Raw genomic sequence first — 21,595 nt, forward strand, 5'->3', positions numbered from 1 at the left:
TGCCCTTAACTTGTGGGATCTGAGGCTATCTCCAGGTAGATATGTAGGAATTGAGTTAAATTGTAGGACAGCCAGTTAGTGTCACACAATTGCTTGATGTGGGGAAAACCCACACATTTTGGTGACCAAAGTGTGCTGAGTGCTGAAAGTATAGAAAGAGAATGAGTTTGTCTTTTTCCTACTGTTTAGTAGGGTAGAGGACAAAGCCCAATAAAAATCATATGATGTGTTCACTTTTACATCCCCAGTGCCTAGAACAGCGTCTGCTAAATAGGAGGTCATCAATAAATGTTTGTTGAATAAATAATGGCTTGTTGAACTGGTTTGTTGAATAAACGAAAATGCAATCAGTACAGTTTTATATGAATGTTAGTTTCTCATTTTGTAAACTGAAGACAGTATCTACTGCAGATCAATAACTGGTCAGTTAAACGGCATCTGCACACTCCTTTATGTTTATTCTTTATCATGATTTTTTGAGTATTCAAACTCCTTAAAAGATGGAACTATTTGGCCAGGCGCGGTGGCTCATGCCTGTAATCTCAGCACTTTGGGATGCCGAGGTGGGCGGATCACAAGGTCAGAAGACCGAGACCATCCTGGCTAACACGGTGAAACCCTACTAAAAATACAAAAAATTAGCCGGGCGTAGTCCCAGCTACTCGGGAGGCTGAGCCAGGAGAATGGTGTGAACCCGGGAGGTGGAGCTTGCAGTGAGCCGAGATTGCGCCACTGCACTCCAGCCTGGGAAACAGAGCGAGACTCCATCTTATAAACAACAAAAAAAGATGGAACTATTTATATCTACCTAATTTTGCAGAGTTCTGTCCAGCACTAGTAGCATCTGAGCTCTTATGTTTTTTACAATTAGAATTTATGCACTTTTCCTATAATACCTGGTTTTGTTTTTTACAAATATTCCAAATGTACTGTAAAATATAGCTATAAGAACAGTTGTATTAAACCCTTTGTAGTAAGCTAGGCATGGTGGCCCATGTCTGTAACCCCAGCACTTTGGGAGGCTTAGACAGGAGGATCCTTTGAGGCCACAGTTTGAGGCCAGCCTGGGCAACAAAGCAAGAGGCCATCCCTACAAAATTAAAAAATAAGAAAAAAATATAAAAATAAACCCTTTGTAGTGGGTTGAACTGTGCCCCTCCCCTAAAAGATATGACCACCCAGAACATGTGAATATTTGAAAAAAAGAGTCTTTGCAGATGTAATGAAGGATCCTGAAATGAGATCATCCTGGATTGTCACTAAATCCAATGCCAAGTGCCTGTATAAGAAGAGAAGACACAGAAGAGGAAAAACATGTGGGGTAGAGGGGATGTAAAGCCAGACTGGAGTGATGCTGCCACAGCCAAGGAACACCTGGAGCCACCAAAAGATGCACGAGGATTCTCCCTGGAGCCAACGGAAGCAGTGTGGCCCTGCCAGCACCTTGACTTCAGCCTTCTGGCCTATAGCACACTGGGAGGGGATAAAGTTCTGTTGTTTGAAGCTACATATTCATGGTAATTTACTATGGCAATCTGAGAAACTAATATACTCTCCTTTGGAAACCGAATTCTCAGAAATCTTTCTTTTGGTCTATTCTTCATATATATCGAAGCCATTCCCCTCAAACCAGAAACAAACATTAATAGTTAGTGTACAACCTCTCCTATGAAAGGAGCTTTGGAAGATCAACAAGTTGAGATACCTTCTCAGATATTTAAGTAGATATTTAAAAATGGAAAGTGGGCCAAAATAACAACAAAAGAAAGTTCAAGAAAGAATCAAATACAAATTTTCTATGTTGCTATCTTACCTCATCCACCACTTTGGAAAAATAGTGGAGTGTGGAAATTACTTCTTCATCACCTTTGCCAAGAGCAAAGTTCTAAGACCAAAGAATAAAAGAAGCAGGTGTTAAGTGAATACTGGGGAATTCAGCACGAAGCATCACCTGCAGAACACGACCCTCCACACCGACGTCCTTTCTTCTCCAAGAGCACGTCCTGTCAGAAGTGTCTACCTGAAGAGGGAGTCACAGCTATCCCCTTTGTCCTGCCCCCAGGGTGCACTCATCTGACCCTCCCTGGCCATTCCTTTCTGTCAAACATATTTTTTGACGTTATTTGAGTGTTTATTTCCTGGAATTGCTAATGTTGATTCACTTGTAGTTCCTTGGAGACTCGGAACCCTCAATGGCAGTTAATTACTTCTAGATGCTAATTAGAATACCTCATAAAGACTGTGGGATAATCACTGATTTCAATACAACAGTGGAAGGGAAAAGACAAGACAAAAAAACTATGAAGAAAATGAAACAAATAATTTAGGTCTCTAAGGATGCCTCTGGATAATTCCACTTAAGAAAGTCCTGAACACAGCGGCATCATAGGCCACATAAATACCAAGTTACCTGTTTTTCATATGCCAGCAGTTGCTTAGAAAGCTGTTGTGTGGCCAGGCACATCTCATTCTGTGGAGAGAAGAGAAAAAGCAAGTAAGATTAGTCCAATGTATACATAGTCACTGAAAAATGCCATCTCTGAGAATCCCTTAAAAAGTAATATTGGCTGGGTCCAGTGGTGCACACCTATAATCCTAGTACTTTGGGAGATTGAGGCAGGAAGATCACTTGAGACCAGGAGTTTGAGACCAGACTAGGCAACACAGCAAAACTCCATCTCTGCAAAATAAAAACATTTTTAATTATCCAGGCAGGATGGCATGCACCTGTAGTCCCAGCTATTCAGGAGGCTAAGATGGGAGGACCCCTTAAGTCCAGGAGGTTGAGGCTGCAGTAAGCCATCATTGTGCCACTGCATTCTAGCCTGGGTGACAGAGTGAGACCTTGTCTCTAAAAAAAAATTATAAAAGAAAAAAAAAATCCCTTTCTACCATATGTAGCTAAAAGAAGAAGAAAGCATATGTGTGTGCCTGTCAAATAATAAAATGTTTTGTTCAGACATTTGGAAAACAAGACCAAAACAAATCAAAAGGTTAAAGCTTGCTATTTTATTTTTTAACCCTTTACAAATGACTGCTCCTTCTGGTCATTCAGTCCATAAAGAAATGTAGTGAGCAATTATAATGTGCCAGACATTCAACAAGGGCACAGTCCCTGTCCTCATGGGGCTTTTTAGGGAAGCACGCATCAAAAAAATAGTTACAAGTGTGATGAGAACTGCAAAAGAAAAATACTGGCTGTGTTGGGAGGCTCTGACAGACAGTCTCCAGGGAACAGATGTTCTGAAGACAAACTAGGAGTCAGCCATGGGGACGAGCTTTCCAGGAGGCGCCAACACGTGGAAGAAATGCACTGCCTGTCTGAACAGCTCTGAAGTGGAGCGTGGCTGGAGCAAGAGCTGTGTACTTGGAGGCAATATCAGGCTGGGAATGAGGCAGTGGGAAGGTGTGCAGGCCCCCGGGGCCCAGGCTCACACATACTGGAAGCACAGTGGGGACTGAAGCAGCATATGACAAGGTCAGATTCCACCAGGCTTAGAACACTCGCTGGCAATGATGGATGGTAACAGAAGCACAGCTAAACCCAAGTATCCCAGAAAACCCGAGGAAACACTGCTCTTCAAGAGCTGCGATGCCCTGGGAGGCCTGCTTTGTGCCATTTTCACCAGCCCGTACTGCTCATTTTCCTCTCCTCTTGTTTATTCCTCTAATCTCTGGCTACACAGCGGTTTTCTACCACTATCCTCCTACCACTGATGTGGGCAGCCTAGAAAACTTGCCTTACATTTCTAAAGCTCAGTTAAAGCTTAAGATTCAGGGTTTATTCCTAAGGAGCAGAGCCACTGGGTCTGACGTGGCACAGATGATGGGAGGACACTGGCCTACCTTCTTGCCCTTGGCCTCCACTGGCTATTTCTCCTGGGGTTGTTGTTCCTTTAAGGCTAAGTCCTGAGCTCTGCAGGAGCTTATTTTATTTTTCCCAGTCCTATTTGGCAGAATACGGTAGAGCCAAGTCCTACCTTTTTTTGACCCTCTTCACAGACAACTGGCCAACCTGTTCCCTGACTTCCTGCTCTGCCCTAAGGAATAGGCATTAATAGACCAGGAAACATGGCTCTTTTTCCTCAGAAGAAAGTCAGACAAATACAACAGAAGTGCCTGGCTCTGACATCCTACTGGTATTCAACCCCTTTCAAAACTAACCAGAAATGTGACTTCTAGCCACATAGTCAAGAAGTCAGCAAGGGGACAAAGCCACAAGCACAATGTCCTTCATTCACACAGGAACGTCCAACAGTTCTTAGCACACAGCAAGCCCTCAACAAATGTTTGATGAATGAATGAATGAACAAGATTAGAAGATTCATCTAAATTCCAAGTTTAAAACAATACCTGAAATCATGGTGTAAGGGTTTTAAAATCCTTCCTAACTATATAAGGAAACATCACAAATGAAATAAAATACGAAGCAATTGGCCAGAGACTACTACCTGTCAACCATCTTTAGCAGTGCTGTTTTGAAGATCAGAGTGCATGGAAACAAAGGTCTTATCTCACTCACTGGGCTGATACTCAGCTATGACTGAAAATCTCATGCTCCTTCTTTCTGAGTTAGCAGCAGATGGATTCATTCAAGCTATCTTGGCATGTGCCTGAGGGCAGCACCATGTGGAACATGATTTGCAGACCCACAGAATCATTGTAACAGCAGCTAACATTTACAGAGGGCTTCATTCATGCCAGACCCTATGCTAAATGCATTCTGTGCATGACCTCATCTAATTCCAATGACCCTGTAAAGCAGGTTCTAATTAATAACTCCATTTTATAGATGAAGAAACTGAAGCACTGAGAGATTAAGCCACCTGTGCAAGGATACACAGCTGATGAGTGGCAGGGCTGGGATGTGAACCCGGAGCTGTCCGATTCTAAAATCCACACTCCTAAATGCTACTAAGATCCCAAGTTCTACCACAAGGCAGGAGAGGAGAAGGCCTCTGCTTTACACTAGGGTGGGCAAACTTTTTCTGTAAGGAGCCAGAGAGTAAATATTTTAGGCTTGTGGGCCATATATGGTTTTTGCCACAGCTATTCAACTCTGCTTTGTAGCACAAGAGAAGCCAGAAATAACATATAAACAAGTAAATGTGGCTTCATTCTGATATAACTTTATTTACAAAAATAAGATGCTGGCCCAAGAGCCATGGATTACTGATCCTGCTTTGTCATCAGATGTCTCAAAGACCCATTCTTTTGCCACACCCTCTGCAGGAGGCTCTCTTAAGCTACACCATTTCAGATCCCAGGAGCTTCTACTCTTCTAATTCATTCTTTTCTTTATTTTAGTCAACTCTAATATGTTACTTCCCCATATATGCCTCCTTCAGAGACTGCTCAACACATATACCCACCCTCCAGGCCTTCCAAACAAGCAGGGACCATGGGCCACTCAAATTCTTCCTCAGAGCTTACTGGCAAATGCTCCGAATGTAATGGAAAGACCTGCCAGGGAACTGCCAGCATCAGGCTGTACCCAAAGCTCAAGGGGAGAGCACTCATGTGCCACTCACACAGCCACACAGCTCCACCTCCGCTCAGGGAGGAAGGGGCACAGCGTGCAACACACAACAGCTGCCTTCCAAAACGACTTCGAACAACCAGACTCTCTGGGTCTCTCCTAGGAATACCATTTGAAAATGCTGCGTGTTTTCCTATGTGTAATATTTCAGGGTGCAAGACCAACTATGATTCTGTGCAGCCAGTATGAGTTCATCGGAAACCAACATGCTTACAACACAGCCTGTCACCTGCCCTGAACAGAGCACATTGTGTGAAAAGTCTTTCAAAAGAGATCAACTTTAATCTTACTCATACTTAAGCTACTGTACACAAAGGTTGTATGAAATGCTTTACCAACATCAGCTAATTAATCCACGCCCTGTGCCCTGTGAGGTAAGCCTGCAAAAATATCTCTACAACAGGACTTGCAAAACTGGAGCCCGAGTGAGGAGTAAATATTAGCAATAACATCAATAAAGATAGCTGCTAATGCTGAGTCTGCCCTAAGTGCTTGATGTTGCTGTTAAATGTTTTTCATATATTATCACATTTAATCCTCACAGTGCACCCATGAAGTAGATACTATTATTATTTCCATTTTGTAAACGAGGAGACTAAGCTTCAGAAAGGATAAATAACTTTCTAAAGCCACATGACTAGTGACTGGCAGGCAACAACTTAATGCAGGACTCGAAATCAAAAGCTCATGTTCTGACTATTATGCTATTCAATCTAAAGTCCAAAACTGCACCTACTCAATACTCAGGTGGGCAGGACCTGTAGGGCCCATAGATCTGAACCTAAGTCCCACACTTTTCTAGTGGTAGAAGAGCAAAAGACGTGGGACTAAAATGGGAATTCTCAATGGAGTTCCATGAGCAGCGTTGTTGTGGGCACTCTGGGCCGCTCTGGCTGCCATCTACACTATGCACTGCTTTGTGAGAAGCCCTGAAAGGACACCCTGAGGAGGGTTTGCTGACGGCATCTCCCATGCTCAACAGAACCTCCCGGGGCTGTTGCCAAGGCAGAAAATCAAGTGGCTAGCAAGCCTGAAAGGAAAACTGGGCATTTGGCAAAGGAATGTTTATCTTTCTGTAGCACAGAACGCTAACTAAATGCAACTGTCACCCGAAACCCCCAAGGGCCTCTGTGCGCAGCAGCATCCACGGTGAATATGAATGGAGAGGCTAGAGAGTGGGGTGGAGGAAATCCACATCGATCTATACCAACTATTTGGCTGGAGATGTTGCCTAGTCACATTCAGTACCCAGTGTTTATCATAAAGCTGGCGGTCACGGGTCGCACTAGTTCAGGAGCCCCTCGAGACAGGATGCACACAGGGAGTAGTGAGGGGTGTGGCAAGAACGCGGCTGGAGCGTCTCATGCGAGGCAGGCCACGGGGGGATGCCTGCTGGACCTGGACTTTATTCCAGCGGCAGTGGGGAAGCACCGAGGAACTCAGGCAGGAGTATGAGAAGCTCAGGCACGGGTGGAAGAAAACCAGGAGTGGTGGTGGTGGGAAGAAAACACTGAAGTGGGAGAGAGAATAGATGAGGGGGACTGATCAGGAGGCCACTTGGAGAAGCTGAGATAAACAAGGGTCTGAGCCTGAGGCAGACAGTGCAGAGCGGGGCATGGAGGTGTTCCTGAGGCAGAAACAGCAGGGTGTGGTGAGTGAGGAAGACGGGGGAGTCAGAAAGAACTGTGCTGCCCATGTGGAAGGCCAGATGGAGAACGGTGCCTTCAGCCAAGGAACTGAGGAGGGGATATGAATTTGGAAATGACAAAAAAGTGTGCCGTTGAGATGTCCTTGCTTTTAGGTGGAGCTGTCCCAAATTCAGTCCTTCATTCAACACCTATGGGGCCAGACTGCTACCCACCAAACACTGAATGGGGCCAGACATGGTGTAGGGCACTGGCAACATCTAACTCTGAGCTCTGGGAGCTGAGAGTCCATGAAGGGACAAGGAGACCGCGTCATTACGTCTTAAGTGCTCTGACCAACAAGTGTACAAGGCATTTGGGCACACTGGTGAAGGGCAATGGCACTTTGGCCAGGAAGGGAGAGGAGGAAGGAAGAAAAGGTGTCAGAGAAACTTTGTCAGGCTTGCGGTCAGTCTCAGAGGCCAGGAAGGACATCTGCCAGGGCAACAGGATAATAAAGAAACAGGCAGCAGGAGTGGCAGAGCAGGAGTGGAGGGTGTGCAAAAGGTCTGGCATGTTCTGGAACAGCCAGCAACAAGACAAGAGGAGCAGGCTGAGATGCAGCTCATGAAGGATTTAGCATGCCTTGCTGAGGACTTTATGCCTTTTCCTTGTGGTTACAGAGAGCCACGGAGGCGTCTGAAGATGAGGAGGTGACGGGAAGGTCTGAAGTAATCCAGCTGCGGTGTGGAGGAAGAATGAAAAGGGGAAGGCGTCTTCCTGACGACAGGAACCGCAGTCGCCCAGGGAAGAGCGAAAGCTAACTCTGCACAGTAACAACAGGCAAACGTTGTTTCGAATAAAGACCCCGAGTCTGGAAAGCGGCAAGGGCCAGAAAAGGATTCAGAAATGGCCAGGCAGTTGCTAAAGTGATCTTGCCCAGGGAGTGAACACAGACTCACCAGAGAAGGATTCCAAAGGAATTCTGCAGGACCCCAAGACTTCAGGGAACCACCAAGAACAAGGGGCAGAGCCCAGGAGGGGGCCAGGAGACAGCCTGTCAGAGGAACCAACGGAAGACAGTCTCGAGGGGGGTGTTATTAACAGAATCAGATGCTGCCCATGGGCAGAGTGGAGAGAGGCTGTGAGCCAGGCACTAAGCAGCCTCCCATGCAAAGTGGAGGCCAAGACCAGACTGAGGTGGCTTGAGGAACAAATATCAGATGTTTGGCGAGAAGCCAAAGATGGCACATACTGCTGTTCCTTCAAGAAAGGATGAGAGGACTAAACTTCTATTTAACCCAAATAACAGTGCCAGTGTACAGTGCTATTGCAACTATTATCATCATAAAACAGAAGACGGTTCTGTTCACACTGAGAGCACTCTGTGAGCAGAGACTGATCTTAGCATTTTACAGGTATTAACATGATTAACTCACAAGAACCCTCTGAGGTGGGTATTCTTATGGCCTTTGTTTAGCTGATAAGGAAACTCAGGCAATCAACTGATGATGGCTCGACCTGCCCAAGGTTACACAGCAAGCGGCTGAGCCAAGACTGGAACTCAGATCTGTGAAGTCCAAGGTCACACACTTAACTCCTGTACCTGAGTGAGTGAGCCTCACCCAGAATAATCTAAAAGCAATCAACAGCTTTTAGATTGCTATCTGAAAGCTACCAATGCCAGCATGAGGGAAAGCTGCAGACCCAAGTGCAGACCAAGTGCAGAACCCAGGTCTATGAAGTCGTTACTAAGAGCCACTCACGCCCTCTGCTCCCTCCGACCTTAAGCTACATATGCACCTCCTCTCAGTCCCTGTCAGATAAGCCTCAATGTGACTGGTTTTCAGGGCTGCTAAAACACACTGATTAGAATATTTATGGATAAAAACTAATGAAACCAAGAAAGTTACTCTGGGATACAAAAAGGAACTGGGTCCTGCCTCTAACATATTACAAAGCTGTGAGCTGATAAACAAGGGTGGTTCTTCCATGATGACAAGAGGAGCCTCTAAAAGCTTACACTTCTTTGGCCTCTGCTGCCATTAATGGTGGCTAGCGTGTCAGGAGAGCAAGCATAGTGGTTAAGAGCGAGCGCAGGCTTTGCAGTCAAAGATCTGGGTTTAAAATTCTGCCACTCATCAGCTGTGTGACCTTAGGCAAGCTACTTAACCTCTCTGAGTCTTAGCTTCCTCATCTGTAAGCACATACTATACAAATACCTCTCCTCTGTTGTGAAAGCTGAGTGGCCAGCCTAGTGCGTGGCACTTTTATGTGCCTAAGAAAGGCCACTATTTTCACTCTTAAAACATGCAGCTGTGACCCTGATCTGCCTCCTAGGTGCTTCTCCCTCCCCCATGACAAACTCACACTCCTGGATGCTCACTACTGTCATCTGGTTTCCCACTCGGTACATTCACTTGTTTAGCTTGCTATCTATATCATCATTCTAAAGAAAAGTACTTTTTTCTTTATATACCAAATTATGCATACTTTACTCCTATTCCCTCCCACTGTCTTTACCCCAATTTGAGAAAATACTACTCCCACCTCCAATTCGGGCTTCTAGGATCAGGAGTTTTAAGATCAACTTTCAGGATCAGTAGTTCTGTATTCTGAAAGCTTTGGTTAAGAACGACTGCAGACATGTAACTGTGTTAAATTAAACCTGCTTTGCTGAAGGAAAGTGAGAGTCTTAATCACGGTTCTCATTTCAAAAAAATTCCATCCCAAATTTACTTAAAAAAAAAAAAAGCAAAAACAAAACCAAAAAATCTCATACAAACTGAAGGTAGCAACTACAGAGGTTTGTCATCTGGTGGAAGAGAATGCCAGGTTACAAGGGTTGCCAGGTTTCATGAATACCGCTGGGGATAGCCTTCCTGTCCTGCCCGCCAGGAACATTATTACCCCTGGCCCCACTTTCTCAGTACAACAGCTGAGAGGAGAAGCAAGATGACCTAAATAAATTTCACTGTAAGCCCCTAACAAATCCATTTTAAAAGATTAGAAAATTTTAAACCTCTTTAGGAAAGAAGAATATTATGGCCGAGATGCAGAATGAAAATAAATATTAAATGTGTTGAATGCAAAATTTGAGAATTAACTGAATATATATGCATATGCATCTATTTAGACATAACTGAAGTTTTTAACTTATTTAGCCAATAGTTTGAAAAACAGACTGTTCTAAGTAACCAGGCTCTTCTCTTTTAATGCACTGGAAAGGTATACTACTTCTTTCATTCAAAGGACCCACAATGGACTACTGCCAGATGTGACTCCAGGGACTACTGTAAGATGCTGAAAACAGCTTAGAGTCTATAGTTTCATTCTAGAGGTTAAGCCAAACAAAATTTAAAATTTCCCCAAACTAGCCACAATCAGCAAAACTGCTCATAGAAGTTTTCCTCTAGTTTTTCTTGTTCTTCCTCTTTCTAAAACTAAGGTCTCTGAAGGGCATTCGCAATATCAGCATCCAGAAATATCCCGTGTAGTCTGATTAAAATATCTTTTATGAATACTTATCATTTATCAGCAGCGTAAGCCTGCTTTTGAAAATATGATAATGAAAAACTGTATCTTGTGGAGAGTCTGTTTTTAAAAAGGAAATTATAAAACTCTATCAATCAAATTCAACATGCCTAGGTATAAAATATTTATGGAATAACGTGCAATGAAACCAAGAAAACATAACTTTAGGGGAAAAAACTTGAATGAAAACACTGAGAAATATACTATCTTAAAATATATATATGAAAATAAACAGATCAAAACAGGAATCAGAAAAGCTTTCTTTCTTCAATTAAAAACAAAACGAAACACCTAAGCTTTCAAAGAAACCTGAAAAACCAAGTGTCCCTGGCCCAGCCAATCTGAACACAGCTGATCACTGCTTGACTCTGTCTTTGAATCTGGCAGCACTAACCAGACATTCTCACCAGCCTCTGCTGCAGGAAACGCTGAGGCAGGAGGAAGGGTTTCTGGCCAGCAGGAGAACCCACGTGATGATCATATGCTGCGCATTAAAAGCTGGGTTACAGCCTCTAGGAAGGAAAGACCCACTTAATTTTGGCAAAATGTCGTTTTCTGCCTCAACAGAAAAAAATGCATGAGACAGTGTTTGGATATCCCCAAGTAGATGATTCTGACAGACACCAAAAGGCAGAACAGAGACTCCTCAGAGTGACAGAGACACAGTCTCTCACGTCTTGGGTTTTTAAGCCTTAAATAAGAGACAAATCACTTAGTGACGAAATACAAATTGCTGAATAGCAAGCAATTTCAGGTATAAGCCCAGTAAGAACATTCCTGTTTTCTTAAATCTAGAATATTTAGGGAAAAATACAAAAACAAATTAAAAATTGACGAAGTTCTCATTTCTCTAAATTCTGAATGTCTTAACAAAACACATAAAATCACAGGTGAGCACATAATTCTTTTGGTCATTAAAACTAGTTCTAGCTACTCAGAAGGCTAAGACAGATCACTTGAGGCCAGGAGTTTCAGATCAGCCTGGGCAACATAGTAGGACCTTATCTCTACCAAAAATCAAAGAGAAAAAAAATTAGCTGGGTGTGGTGGTGTGCACCTGTAGTCCTAGCTACTTAGGAGGCTGAGGCAGGAGGATTACTTGAGCCGTGGAGTTGGAGGCTACAGTGAGGTATAATCATGCCACTGTACTCCATCCTGGGTGACAGAGTAAGACCCTGTCTCTGAAAATTAAAAATAAAAAAAAAAAGACTCTAGTCCTTTTTTTAATATTTACAAAAATTTTGTGTAGATACAGGTCCTCACTATATTGACTAGGCTGGTCTCAAACTCCTGGCCTCAAGCAATCCTCCCGTCTTGGTCTCCCAAGTGCTGGGATTACAGGCCGGCCCAAAGCTAGTTCTAATTAATAAGTTACACTTATACCTTACTGCATAGTTTGCCTATCTGTATCTCCAGCCCTGTACTCTGGATCTGAACTTTCAACAAGATCTCTTTATCCACTTTGATGTCCCATGAACTCCTCAAAATCAGTGTTTCCAGAGAGAATTACAGTTGGGCATCCCCATGACAGATATGCACTCACAGGCACGCACACACACTCATACGCACCCTGCGCCTCTTCCTGTGTTCTCCCATCTATCCACCCTGCCGTTCCAGATGAATACCTGAACATCATTCTTGTTTCATCCTTTACCACCTGACCCCTTCATACCCAATCAATCACCAATCCACCTCCTAAATACCTCTCAAGTACAGCTGCTTCTTTCCACCTCTACTGCCACCTCCCCTATGCTTAGGAGTGAAGAGTCTCAGCTTGGCTCCAGCTGATTTGCTCTGCCATGAATTAAATGGGTGCACCTGGACAAGTTTCTCACCATCAGAATCCTTAAGTCTCCCAACCAATACCACAGGCATAATAACAATAACAATACCCACCTCAGAGTTGTTAGGGGAATTTAAATAAAATAATCAACATAAAAGCCCCTGGAAGTTCCTGGATGCTATTAAGTATTCAATAAATCTCAACCCTTACAATCACCCTCCTTTTGCGTGCCCAGCACAACCCCACTAGGTTAGGTGGCTCTCCTCTCCTGGCCCCTCTAAGGCTCTCTGGTGATTGCTTTGTCTGCCTCCCAACCCAACTGTCAGCTCCCCAACGGCAAGGACTGAGTCTTATTCCCATATGATGGGAAATGACTAATAAAACAATGAGCAGTAATATGAGTGGTAAACCTATGTAATAAGAAATGACTATATATATTAGTAAGAGCTATATACTACTGAATGTGGTATAGGTTAAGTACCCTGCATCTGAAATGCTTGGGACCAGAAGGATTTAGGATTTTTTCAGATTTTGAAGTATTTGCTGTATCAGTCGAGCTTCCCAAATCCAAAACTCCAAAATGCTCCAATGAGCATTTCGTTTATGTGTCGTGTCAGCACTCAAAAAGTTACAGATTTTGGAGCATTTCGGATTTTGGATTTTCAAATTTGGGATGCCCAATCTATATTCCTTAAGAGATTATTAATGAGAAAAACATCAACACATAAGATTTAAGTCAGCAAGGAATCAACAATGAAAATGATCAGTTACCATAATATTGTGATGTGTTCAATGCTTTGTAACATAAAGCATTTTATTTTTAAGTAACTCATAAATCTTCTCTTAGAAAGCAACATACATGGGCACTTCTTGACATTAAAAAGATTCACTTTTGCTACTCAGCAATTTCTTTTGCATGGTTTTGCAAGCCAGAGATATTTGTTCCACAAAACAAAGAAGCCACCCGATAGTTTCAGAACTGTGACTCAAGTCTTTTCAGAGGAAGCAGTTGAAAAACCATCTCTGCCCTCCCACACTGACATCTAAGACTCTGCCCATTTATGAAAAAGACAAAGAGTATGTGTCAAAATACTGGACCCACTTATTCACAAGTAGGAAGAGGAGACTCAAATGTTTCCCACTGGGTTGAATTAAAAAAAAAAAATTAGGAGCAGTTATGTGGTCCATCTCTAATGGTTCTAATTAAAGAAAAATCACTCTTAAGCAATGAGAACAGACTGTCCTTAGGTTTTTGCGGTGAAAAGTAGTGAGAAAACAGTTCTGATTTTGTTTCAAAATCTTAAATGATGTTTTTCGGATTCCAATTTCTCAACCTCTGAGGGAAGTTCAGGATGAGGGGAGAGAATGCCCACTCTGCGGTATCCAGGTGAGGGGTGGCAGCATACCTGGGCTCCATAGACGCGCTGCATTGCCTGGAGCAGCTGGTTGGTATAGTCTGTGAGGGTGCCAGCATCTTCTTCAAACACGCTCAGTAAAGAGCGAGTCTGGAAGAAAAGAAGAAAAAAGGTCAATTTCATTTCTAAGTGGAAAAGTTACAGAGGAGGAGGAAGATCCACACACCCGCACATGCAGAAACCAGAATGGGAGGAAAGAAAGGTACCTGTTGGTTCCCTGGCTTCTTTTATTGATAGTACCAGTACCATTTGATTCCTGGAGCTCTGGTTTAGAGCTCGCTTTCTAATCCTTTAGACTACAGTGTCAGGGCAATTTCAGAATTGGAGCCAGAAAAGCCAGTTTTTAAAAGATTATGACTGAAGGGCTATTATCTGTTCTGACTTTAGCCCCTACCTAAGCACCAGTAAAGTCTATCCAATAAAAAAAGTGTTTAAAAGGGCAGCCTCTCCTCTCAAGTCCATAAGATAAACACAGGTCAGGCCTATCTGTGTACCTGGGGTGTGGTCATCTAGCACAGCTGTAGTGTGATCATCCCAGCAGGAACCAGCAGTCTGGTTTTTTGTAACCTTGGATGTCTTGCAGGAGTGTAGGAGTGTGTCATTCTTTCCTCTTATGGTACTACGATTTCCTTGTTTCTTTTTCTTTCTTTCTTTCTTTTTTTGAGATGGAGTTTCGCTCTTGTTGCCCAGGCTGGAGTGCAATGGCGCGATCTCGGCTCACTGCAACCTCTGCTTCCCGGGCTCAAGGGATTCTCTTGCCTCAGCCTCCTGAGTAGCTGGGATTACAGGCACCCACCACCACACCTGGGTAATTTTTTGTATTTTTAGTAGAGACAGGGTTTCACCATGTTGGCTAGGCTGGTCTCAAACTCTTGACCTCAGGTGATCCACCCACCATGGCCTCCCAAAATGCTAGGATTACAGGTGTGAGCCACCGCACCTGGCCTGCTTGTTTTTAATTATATTTTATTCAACCATTTTCAAGCTCACGGCCAAGAAATTTCACATCCCCTGGGCCCACCAGCAGCAGCTCTGGACATAAAACTCAAATAGCAACTTAATAAGAATGCTAGTTTACCGTTTTTAGGAAGACAAACTCCTCAGTGCTCAGAGAGCAGCTGAGCAAAGTCATAAGCTGAAAGGCATTTCCTATCATTTTCATCCACGGTGCTCAGAACACAAAAAGCACTAGAGAAATATTTACATACTGGATGGTGTACGAACAAGAATCAAGGTGCACAGAGGCAGATCTACTCAAGGGATTTTCGTTAATGTGCCCAGCACAGTGGGAATTTAAAGTACTATGTTAGCAATAATTGGATCACAACTTCAAAATATAACCCATTAGGCATAGAATGAAGAATAATTTCAGGAATGCCTTTGAGGTGATATCAAAGCACTTTACCAAATACAACTCACTAAGGCTCATTATTTCCCTGCAAATAAATTGCAATTCCTCCTTTTCTCTTTCTAACTTATTTCAGGTAAGGGAACAGTAACTGACCTCAAAGCACCCTCAAAAAACTAGAATAAGAACCTATGCATTGGGATCATTACCTCCCACCACACATGCTCTACCCAGACTCTGCTCCAAAACTCTGATGCGCTTCACAGCAATGCATGCTTATCCCGCTTTGCCCAGTCTTCCGGGCTAAAAACACCAGGACTAATGTACTGTCTTCAGTACCAATGCTTATCCATAGAAGAGCCACTGTGCAATAATGAATAAGGAAATTGTAACATCATGTTTAAAAAAGCTCTCAGTGAAAGAAAAACAACACAGAATTCGTACACTGTATAATTTGTGTTAGAAGAGCTCTCTGAACTTTCAAAAATTCATAATCACAGTATGAAATACATCAGGACCTGAACAAAGGTTTTCCCAAACAATATTTATCGATAATATGCATACACATTGTGGCTTTTTCCTATTTTAGTCTATTCCATTTATAAACAAAAATTGTGGTTGTGACCCACTGGATTTCATAATCTACTAATGGATGTCAACCAGTAGGTTAAAAACACTGTTTTAGGAGAATGAGAAGTGATATAACTGGACTGTGGCTAGTTTTTTCAAAAATACTACTATGTCCATTTAGCCAAATCCTGTTTATTGCATTTAATACTCTAAGGGATAAAAACAGACTGGAAGAAAAGAAGTAAAAAGGGAAAGAGAGGGTTTGCGTGAATGTCCTCCACAAAGAGGGTAGAAAGAAAACTAAAATTACCACTTACTCTGTACCACCTATGTGCTGGACGCTGTGCTGGGCACTAAACATATGTGACTTCATTTAATTCTTCTAGCAACTCTCCAAGGTAGATTCCATGGTTCCATTAACTTCATTTTACTGATGATGAAACTGAGGCTCATCAAGGTTAAGAAATGTGTTCAACCTCCCACTGTAGGAATGTGGCAGGGCTGGGATGTAAATGGGTCGGCAGCACTGAGGTCACCAGCAGGGTGGCTCTCATCAGCGAGCATGATCTTTGGTCCACAGCGTACAGCCCTGACTGGAGGCAGGACAGGGGCAGACTGGAGCTGGATGCTACTACCATGTTCCCGCCCACAATACCTGCCAGAGAACTACATCACAAGTGTCCTTTTTCCTTATATCGTGGACATGCGACTGTGATGCCCATTAGAACTGACAGGGAAACTCTAGTCTTCCCTTTTTAAGTTAACTTGGCAGTGATCACCTCCAGAAAAAATATAACCAGCTACTTTGGACACTGGCTATCCTCATTTACTATACTGTGTCTGCTCAAACTTTGGTTTGGAACAACAGAGATATTCTGAGACATAAAGAAGGAATGAGACCAAGAATAAAGCAAAGGCACACCAGTAGCTCAAAATCCCACGGTCAGAAAGACACGGTCAGAAAGACACTGGTATATTTCACTTACAAAGATAACAACAGCAATCATTTATGGGGTTACTATGGCATGCCAGCATGGAAACACTTTACATATGTTATTTGTTCTTCCTAACAACTCAACTAAATAGCTATTTTTATTTTTATTTTACATACCTCCAAACACAACCTCAGAGAGATTGAGTAACTTGCCAAAAGTAACAGTAGCAGATTCAGGAGTGGAATTCCATCCATTTTCTACTGCCCGACACTTTTAAGGGTATGCTTGGCCAGAGAAACAAATCCAAGCACCCTATGCATACAGCCTCAGCTCCCTATCACTCCTTTACCTTAAAGAAACTGGGTATTACCTAATAAAACACTCCTAGACATTCTCAAGAATAGTGTGTAATTGTGTAATGGCCCAATGTTAACACCACTGACTATTAAGCAAATTTTAAGGTTATAAACAAAGTTCTTATCTCCGTAATTTGGTGGAGGAAGAGAATGTCCTAGTGAAAAGAACCAAGACTTTGGGAGGCCAAGACAGGAAGATTGGTTGAGCCCAGGAGTTCAAGACCACCCTGGGCAATACAGCAAGACTCTGTCTCTATAAAAATTAAAAAATTAGCCATGCGTGGTGATGCGTGCCTGTAGTCCTAGCTACTCAGAAGGCTGAGGTGGGAGGATCGCTTGAGCCCAGGAGGCTGAGGCTGCAGTGAGCCGTGTTCATGCCACTGCACCCCAGTCTGGGCAACAAAGCGAGACCCTGTCTCAAAAAAAAAAAAAAAAAAAAAAAAAGAACCCAGTCTACTGAAAGGAAAAATAGGTTATAAACAAAAAGAGGAACAGCACAAAACATCTCCACAGTGAAGACATATAAAACCACCAGGTTATGTTTTGAGATTATCTTGTTTGAGGAAATAAAGGCCTGATTTGGTTGGAGAGGGCTGCTCCCAGCTGGGCCACTCAACTGCATAACCTCAGAACTACATCTTTCGTTTCTTTGTTCCGTTATGCCAATCGCAAAAGAAACAAACAAAACACAAACCGAGCAAGCAACAGGGCTGTTGTCTTCACCTTACCTCAAAAGTGTACTACTTACAGGACAAGAGAATAAGCCCCTGAAGAAGTACAAGCTGCAGGAGCTCAAAGCTGCATTTGTGTTCCTATCGCAGCAGGATTCACACTGTACTGGAACTGTTGCCTCATTATCTGTCTCTGGAACAAACTGTGAACCAGTCAAGGGTACGCACTCTTATTTATCATCACATTCCCAACAGCCAGTAGTGCCAGGCAAGGAGCAGAGGCTTCTAAACAGCAATGGAGGCAGATTTCTTAATCCCTAAAACGTTCAGCTTCCCACATATGAGAGGTAAGCAGAAATAATGCATGTGTATGCACACAGACTAGTTTTACAATGCATCGTGCAGCACTGCAAACTAAAAAGGAGTCCATGAATAGATGTGTCTAAGGTCAGTAAACTGCTATTCAGCTCTTCCTGGGTCACTCAGTTCAATTACAAAAGCTTTGGTGTTCATTTAATTCATCCTGTGCAATCACATTACTGAAGCAACTCTCAAAATTACTCTTCATAAAACCAGAAGAAACACACAATAGATGGTTTATTAGGATCTTTTCCTTTTAGTGAAACATTTTAGGTCACTGATGACAGAAAAGCCCGGTGCTAGATAGCTGGGCTAACTTGAACCATATCCCTAGTACAGGCAAGTTGCCTGGGTTCCATTCCTGGCTCTGTCACTTTATGGTGTATAATTCTAAGCAAATTACTTCTCTGCTCCTTAGTTATTTAAATAGAGAACATACTTCAAGACTATTGGGAGGATTGAGTGAGTTAATATATGTAAAGCATTTAGAAGAGTCCCTGGCACATAAAATCCATGAGACAGGCATTTGCTATTGTTTTTATGCTTTGCACATAAAATGAAGGGGATGGATTAGATTCCTTCCAGTTCCAAGTCTATGAGTCACCTTGGGAGTAAAGCTACATTAGGCGCAGGTCACATACAAGAGAGTAGTACATAAATATGCTCTGATGATCATTAAAGACCTTCTTAAAGTCAGTTTCCATTCTGCACAACAGCACCATCAAGAGCCCTTTTTTTAAAAATTTAATTTAATTAATTTATTTATTTTGAGACGGAGTCTCGCTCTCGCCCAGGCTAGAGTGCAGTGGCGCGATCTCGGCTCACTGCAAGCTCCGCCTCCCAGGTTCACGCCCTTCTCCTGCCTCAGCCTCCCAAGTAGCTGGGACTACAGGCGCCCGCTACCATGCCCGACTAATTTTTTGTATTTTTAGTAGAGACGGGGTTTCACCGTGTTAACCAGGATGGTCTCGATCTCGTGACCTCGTGATCCGCCCGCCTCGGCCTCCCAAAGTGCTGGGATTACAGGCGTGAGCCACCGCGCCTGGCCCAAGAGCCCTCTTAAGGGTGATGGCCAAGTCTCAAAAGCAATGACAAATAAACTTCCTATATTAAAAGGAACATATTAAATAAGAATGATAATATCTCTAAACCTCCTCTGCCACATACAAGTTCAAAGTTATACACCATGTAGATATGACACAATGTTAACTCTAAAGCACCTTGAAGATCACCTGCTCCCTCCCTGTCTCTCATTCTGTAGATGTTCTGTAGATTAGGAAACTGAGCCAGCCACAGGGTGGAGATGAAGAGACTCACCCACATCACATCCTAAGTGAGCGTGAGAGCCAGAATTAGAACCCAGGTCTCCTGACTTGCTCTACAGTCCTGTCTACTTCCTCACAGCTGGGCAAATCCTTTAAGCCACTCACAAACAGTGTATATTCCTTTATGTTAGAGCTGGAAATTAAGAATATGATCTGTTTGTGAGGACAACATCAAGAATCAGTTAGTAGAACCACTGTAACCTGGCTTAGGCATCACCATGTAGGTTAGAAAAGCAGGATATTTCTGTGCACCTCAGTTTCCATAAGTGCAAGGCAAACAGAGATCCTTGTTCAAAGTGATCATTTAAAATCTCACATTGCTATCTTCAGATTCCACACAACAGATATGAACATGGACAAAATGCCTTCTACCAAGGGCTTTAGTCTGATTAAAATGCCAGGAGTCTACAGCTATATAAAAAAGGGGGCCTTGAAAAAGTCGTCCAGAGGATGCAAACTTACCAAAAAACAAAACAAACAAAAAACACACACACAGCTTGCTTCCAGTTCCTTACTTATCTACACTAGGAGGATCACAAAAAATGAACAAAAGACACCTATGCATACAGCCCTTCGGACTTATTCTGAACTGTTGATGTAGGTAAATCCATACAAGGTTCATCCTGGGAAGTATTACTCACTCAGAAGAAAAAGGGAAGGAACCCCAAAAGAGAGGGGAAAGTGTGAAACGAAAACAGGTTAATCTTATTCTAAGTTTTCAAGAGTTGAGACACTAGGAAATAAAGGCACTTATTTAAATAAACCCGGGATGCTGAACCAGGAGTGTAGGTACGAAGCTGGAGAAATGTTAAACAAAGGAGAACAGAAGACCCCTGGGGAAAGATGTGCTGAATTATGAACTAATGTCATTCTGCACTCATTTGCTATATTTACACACCAGTTTTCATCTGCAGAGCTCAAAGGACTTGACTCTCATCTCGAGTGTGCTAATGAAGTTCCCTTGTGCGACAAATGGGGCAGGTATTGTATTTTTCTCTTCACTAATGGGAAAACGGTGCCAAAAGGAGGCCTGATACCGCCGGAAAAGAGATCCAGGCCCTCTGCCTCTCATTCTGGCTGGCACAGGTCTCATCACATCATTAGGAGTAGCAGTAATGAGACTGACTCATTATCTGTACCGGACATTGTCTGCTGACAACTTTACAGGTATTTCTCATTGACTTGTCCTAACAACCCTATGAAACAGGCACAATTATTATTCCTATTTTACAGACGACAAAACTAAGGCACAATAAGGTGGTTTTCCTGAGGCACTCAGCTACTAAATGGAATCAAAGTTTAGATCTCGCAGACTCAGTTGCAGCTGAGTTTGCAGGGGGGTCACGACATCAGGACTCCGGCCGCGGGGCTCTCTCCCCTGTTCCACAGCTCTGCCCCGGCTCAAGACTCAGGGCCCGGCCCGCCCCCTCCTCAGCCCGAGAGAACCCGGTGGGAGGCGCCGCGAGGGGGCCGGGCGCACTCCCGCTGCTGCCCGGCCGGGGGCGCGGCCTCCACCCCGGGGCTGGAGGGGCCTCCTCGGCCTCACCCCTGCGGGCGAGGGGCACCGGAGCGGCGGGAGGTACCTGGGGGCTGTCCTGCAACGCCTCCTCTAGCAGGAGCTTGTCCACGGCGGGCATGGTGCGGCGCGGCTCAGCCGAGGGCTGGGTTGGAAGGACAGAGGGCAGGAGACGCGGCGGCCGAGAGCGCTCCCGGGCTCTGGGCTCAGGCGACGCGGCGGACACTCCGTGCCCGCGGCGGCCCCGCGCGCGTCCACGCCTGGCCAGTGGCCGCCGCCGCCCGCCGCCGGCCCTCCTCCCGGCCCTCCCGCCGGCCCAGCCCCCGGCCGAGCCGGATCAACAGGAAGTGTGGCGCGCCCGGCAGGGAAACCGGAAGTATGGTGAGCTCCAGTCCCGACACCGGAAATGTGGCGCCCGCGCTTCCGCCTGCGCTCGCCGGCTCGCGGGGAGTGGGGGGCTCTGGGTGCCAGTCCCGCTGCTGAGGGAACCCTTCGGGTGTTTGTTCTCTGTGCTGAAGGTCCGTCAAGTCAATGCATATGAAGTCCAAAAGAGGAACTCGAGGGTAGAAAGATAAGGTTTTATCTGCTTGTGGCTACCCAGAAAACCTTTTGAGTTGA

The 21,595-nt window shown here is 44.0% G+C and overlaps 1 protein-coding gene across 4 annotated transcripts in view; it reads right to left on the reverse strand.

The window, feature by feature from the left end:
* The window catches only part of APPL2 (adaptor protein, phosphotyrosine interacting with PH domain and leucine zipper 2), a 63,258-nt gene extending 41,963 nt beyond the window's left edge, over positions 1–21,295 (reverse strand). For 2 of the 4 annotated variants that reach the window (XM_034934383.3, XM_003832552.5), the window contains exons 1-4: positions 21,045–21,295; positions 13,888–13,986; positions 2,411–2,470; positions 1,814–1,885 (exon numbers count right to left, since the gene is read on the reverse strand). In XM_034934383.3, the coding sequence (XP_034790274.1) occupies positions 1,814–1,885; positions 2,411–2,470; positions 13,888–13,986; positions 21,045–21,098 (285 nt within the window). In that variant the 5' untranslated portion in view covers positions 21,099–21,295. Of the gene's footprint in view, positions 1–1,813; positions 1,886–2,410; positions 2,471–13,887; positions 13,987–17,853; positions 18,047–21,044 lie in introns of those variants that run through there. The other 2 variants (XM_055096073.2, XM_003832553.5) reach the window with 2 other exon arrangements.
* Between the last annotated feature and the right edge of the window lie 300 nt (positions 21,296–21,595).

The sequence above is a fragment of the Pan paniscus genome, chromosome 10 (assembly GCF_029289425.2).
Source record: "Pan paniscus chromosome 10, NHGRI_mPanPan1-v2.0_pri, whole genome shotgun sequence".
NCBI lineage: Eukaryota > Metazoa > Chordata > Mammalia > Primates > Hominidae > Pan > Pan paniscus.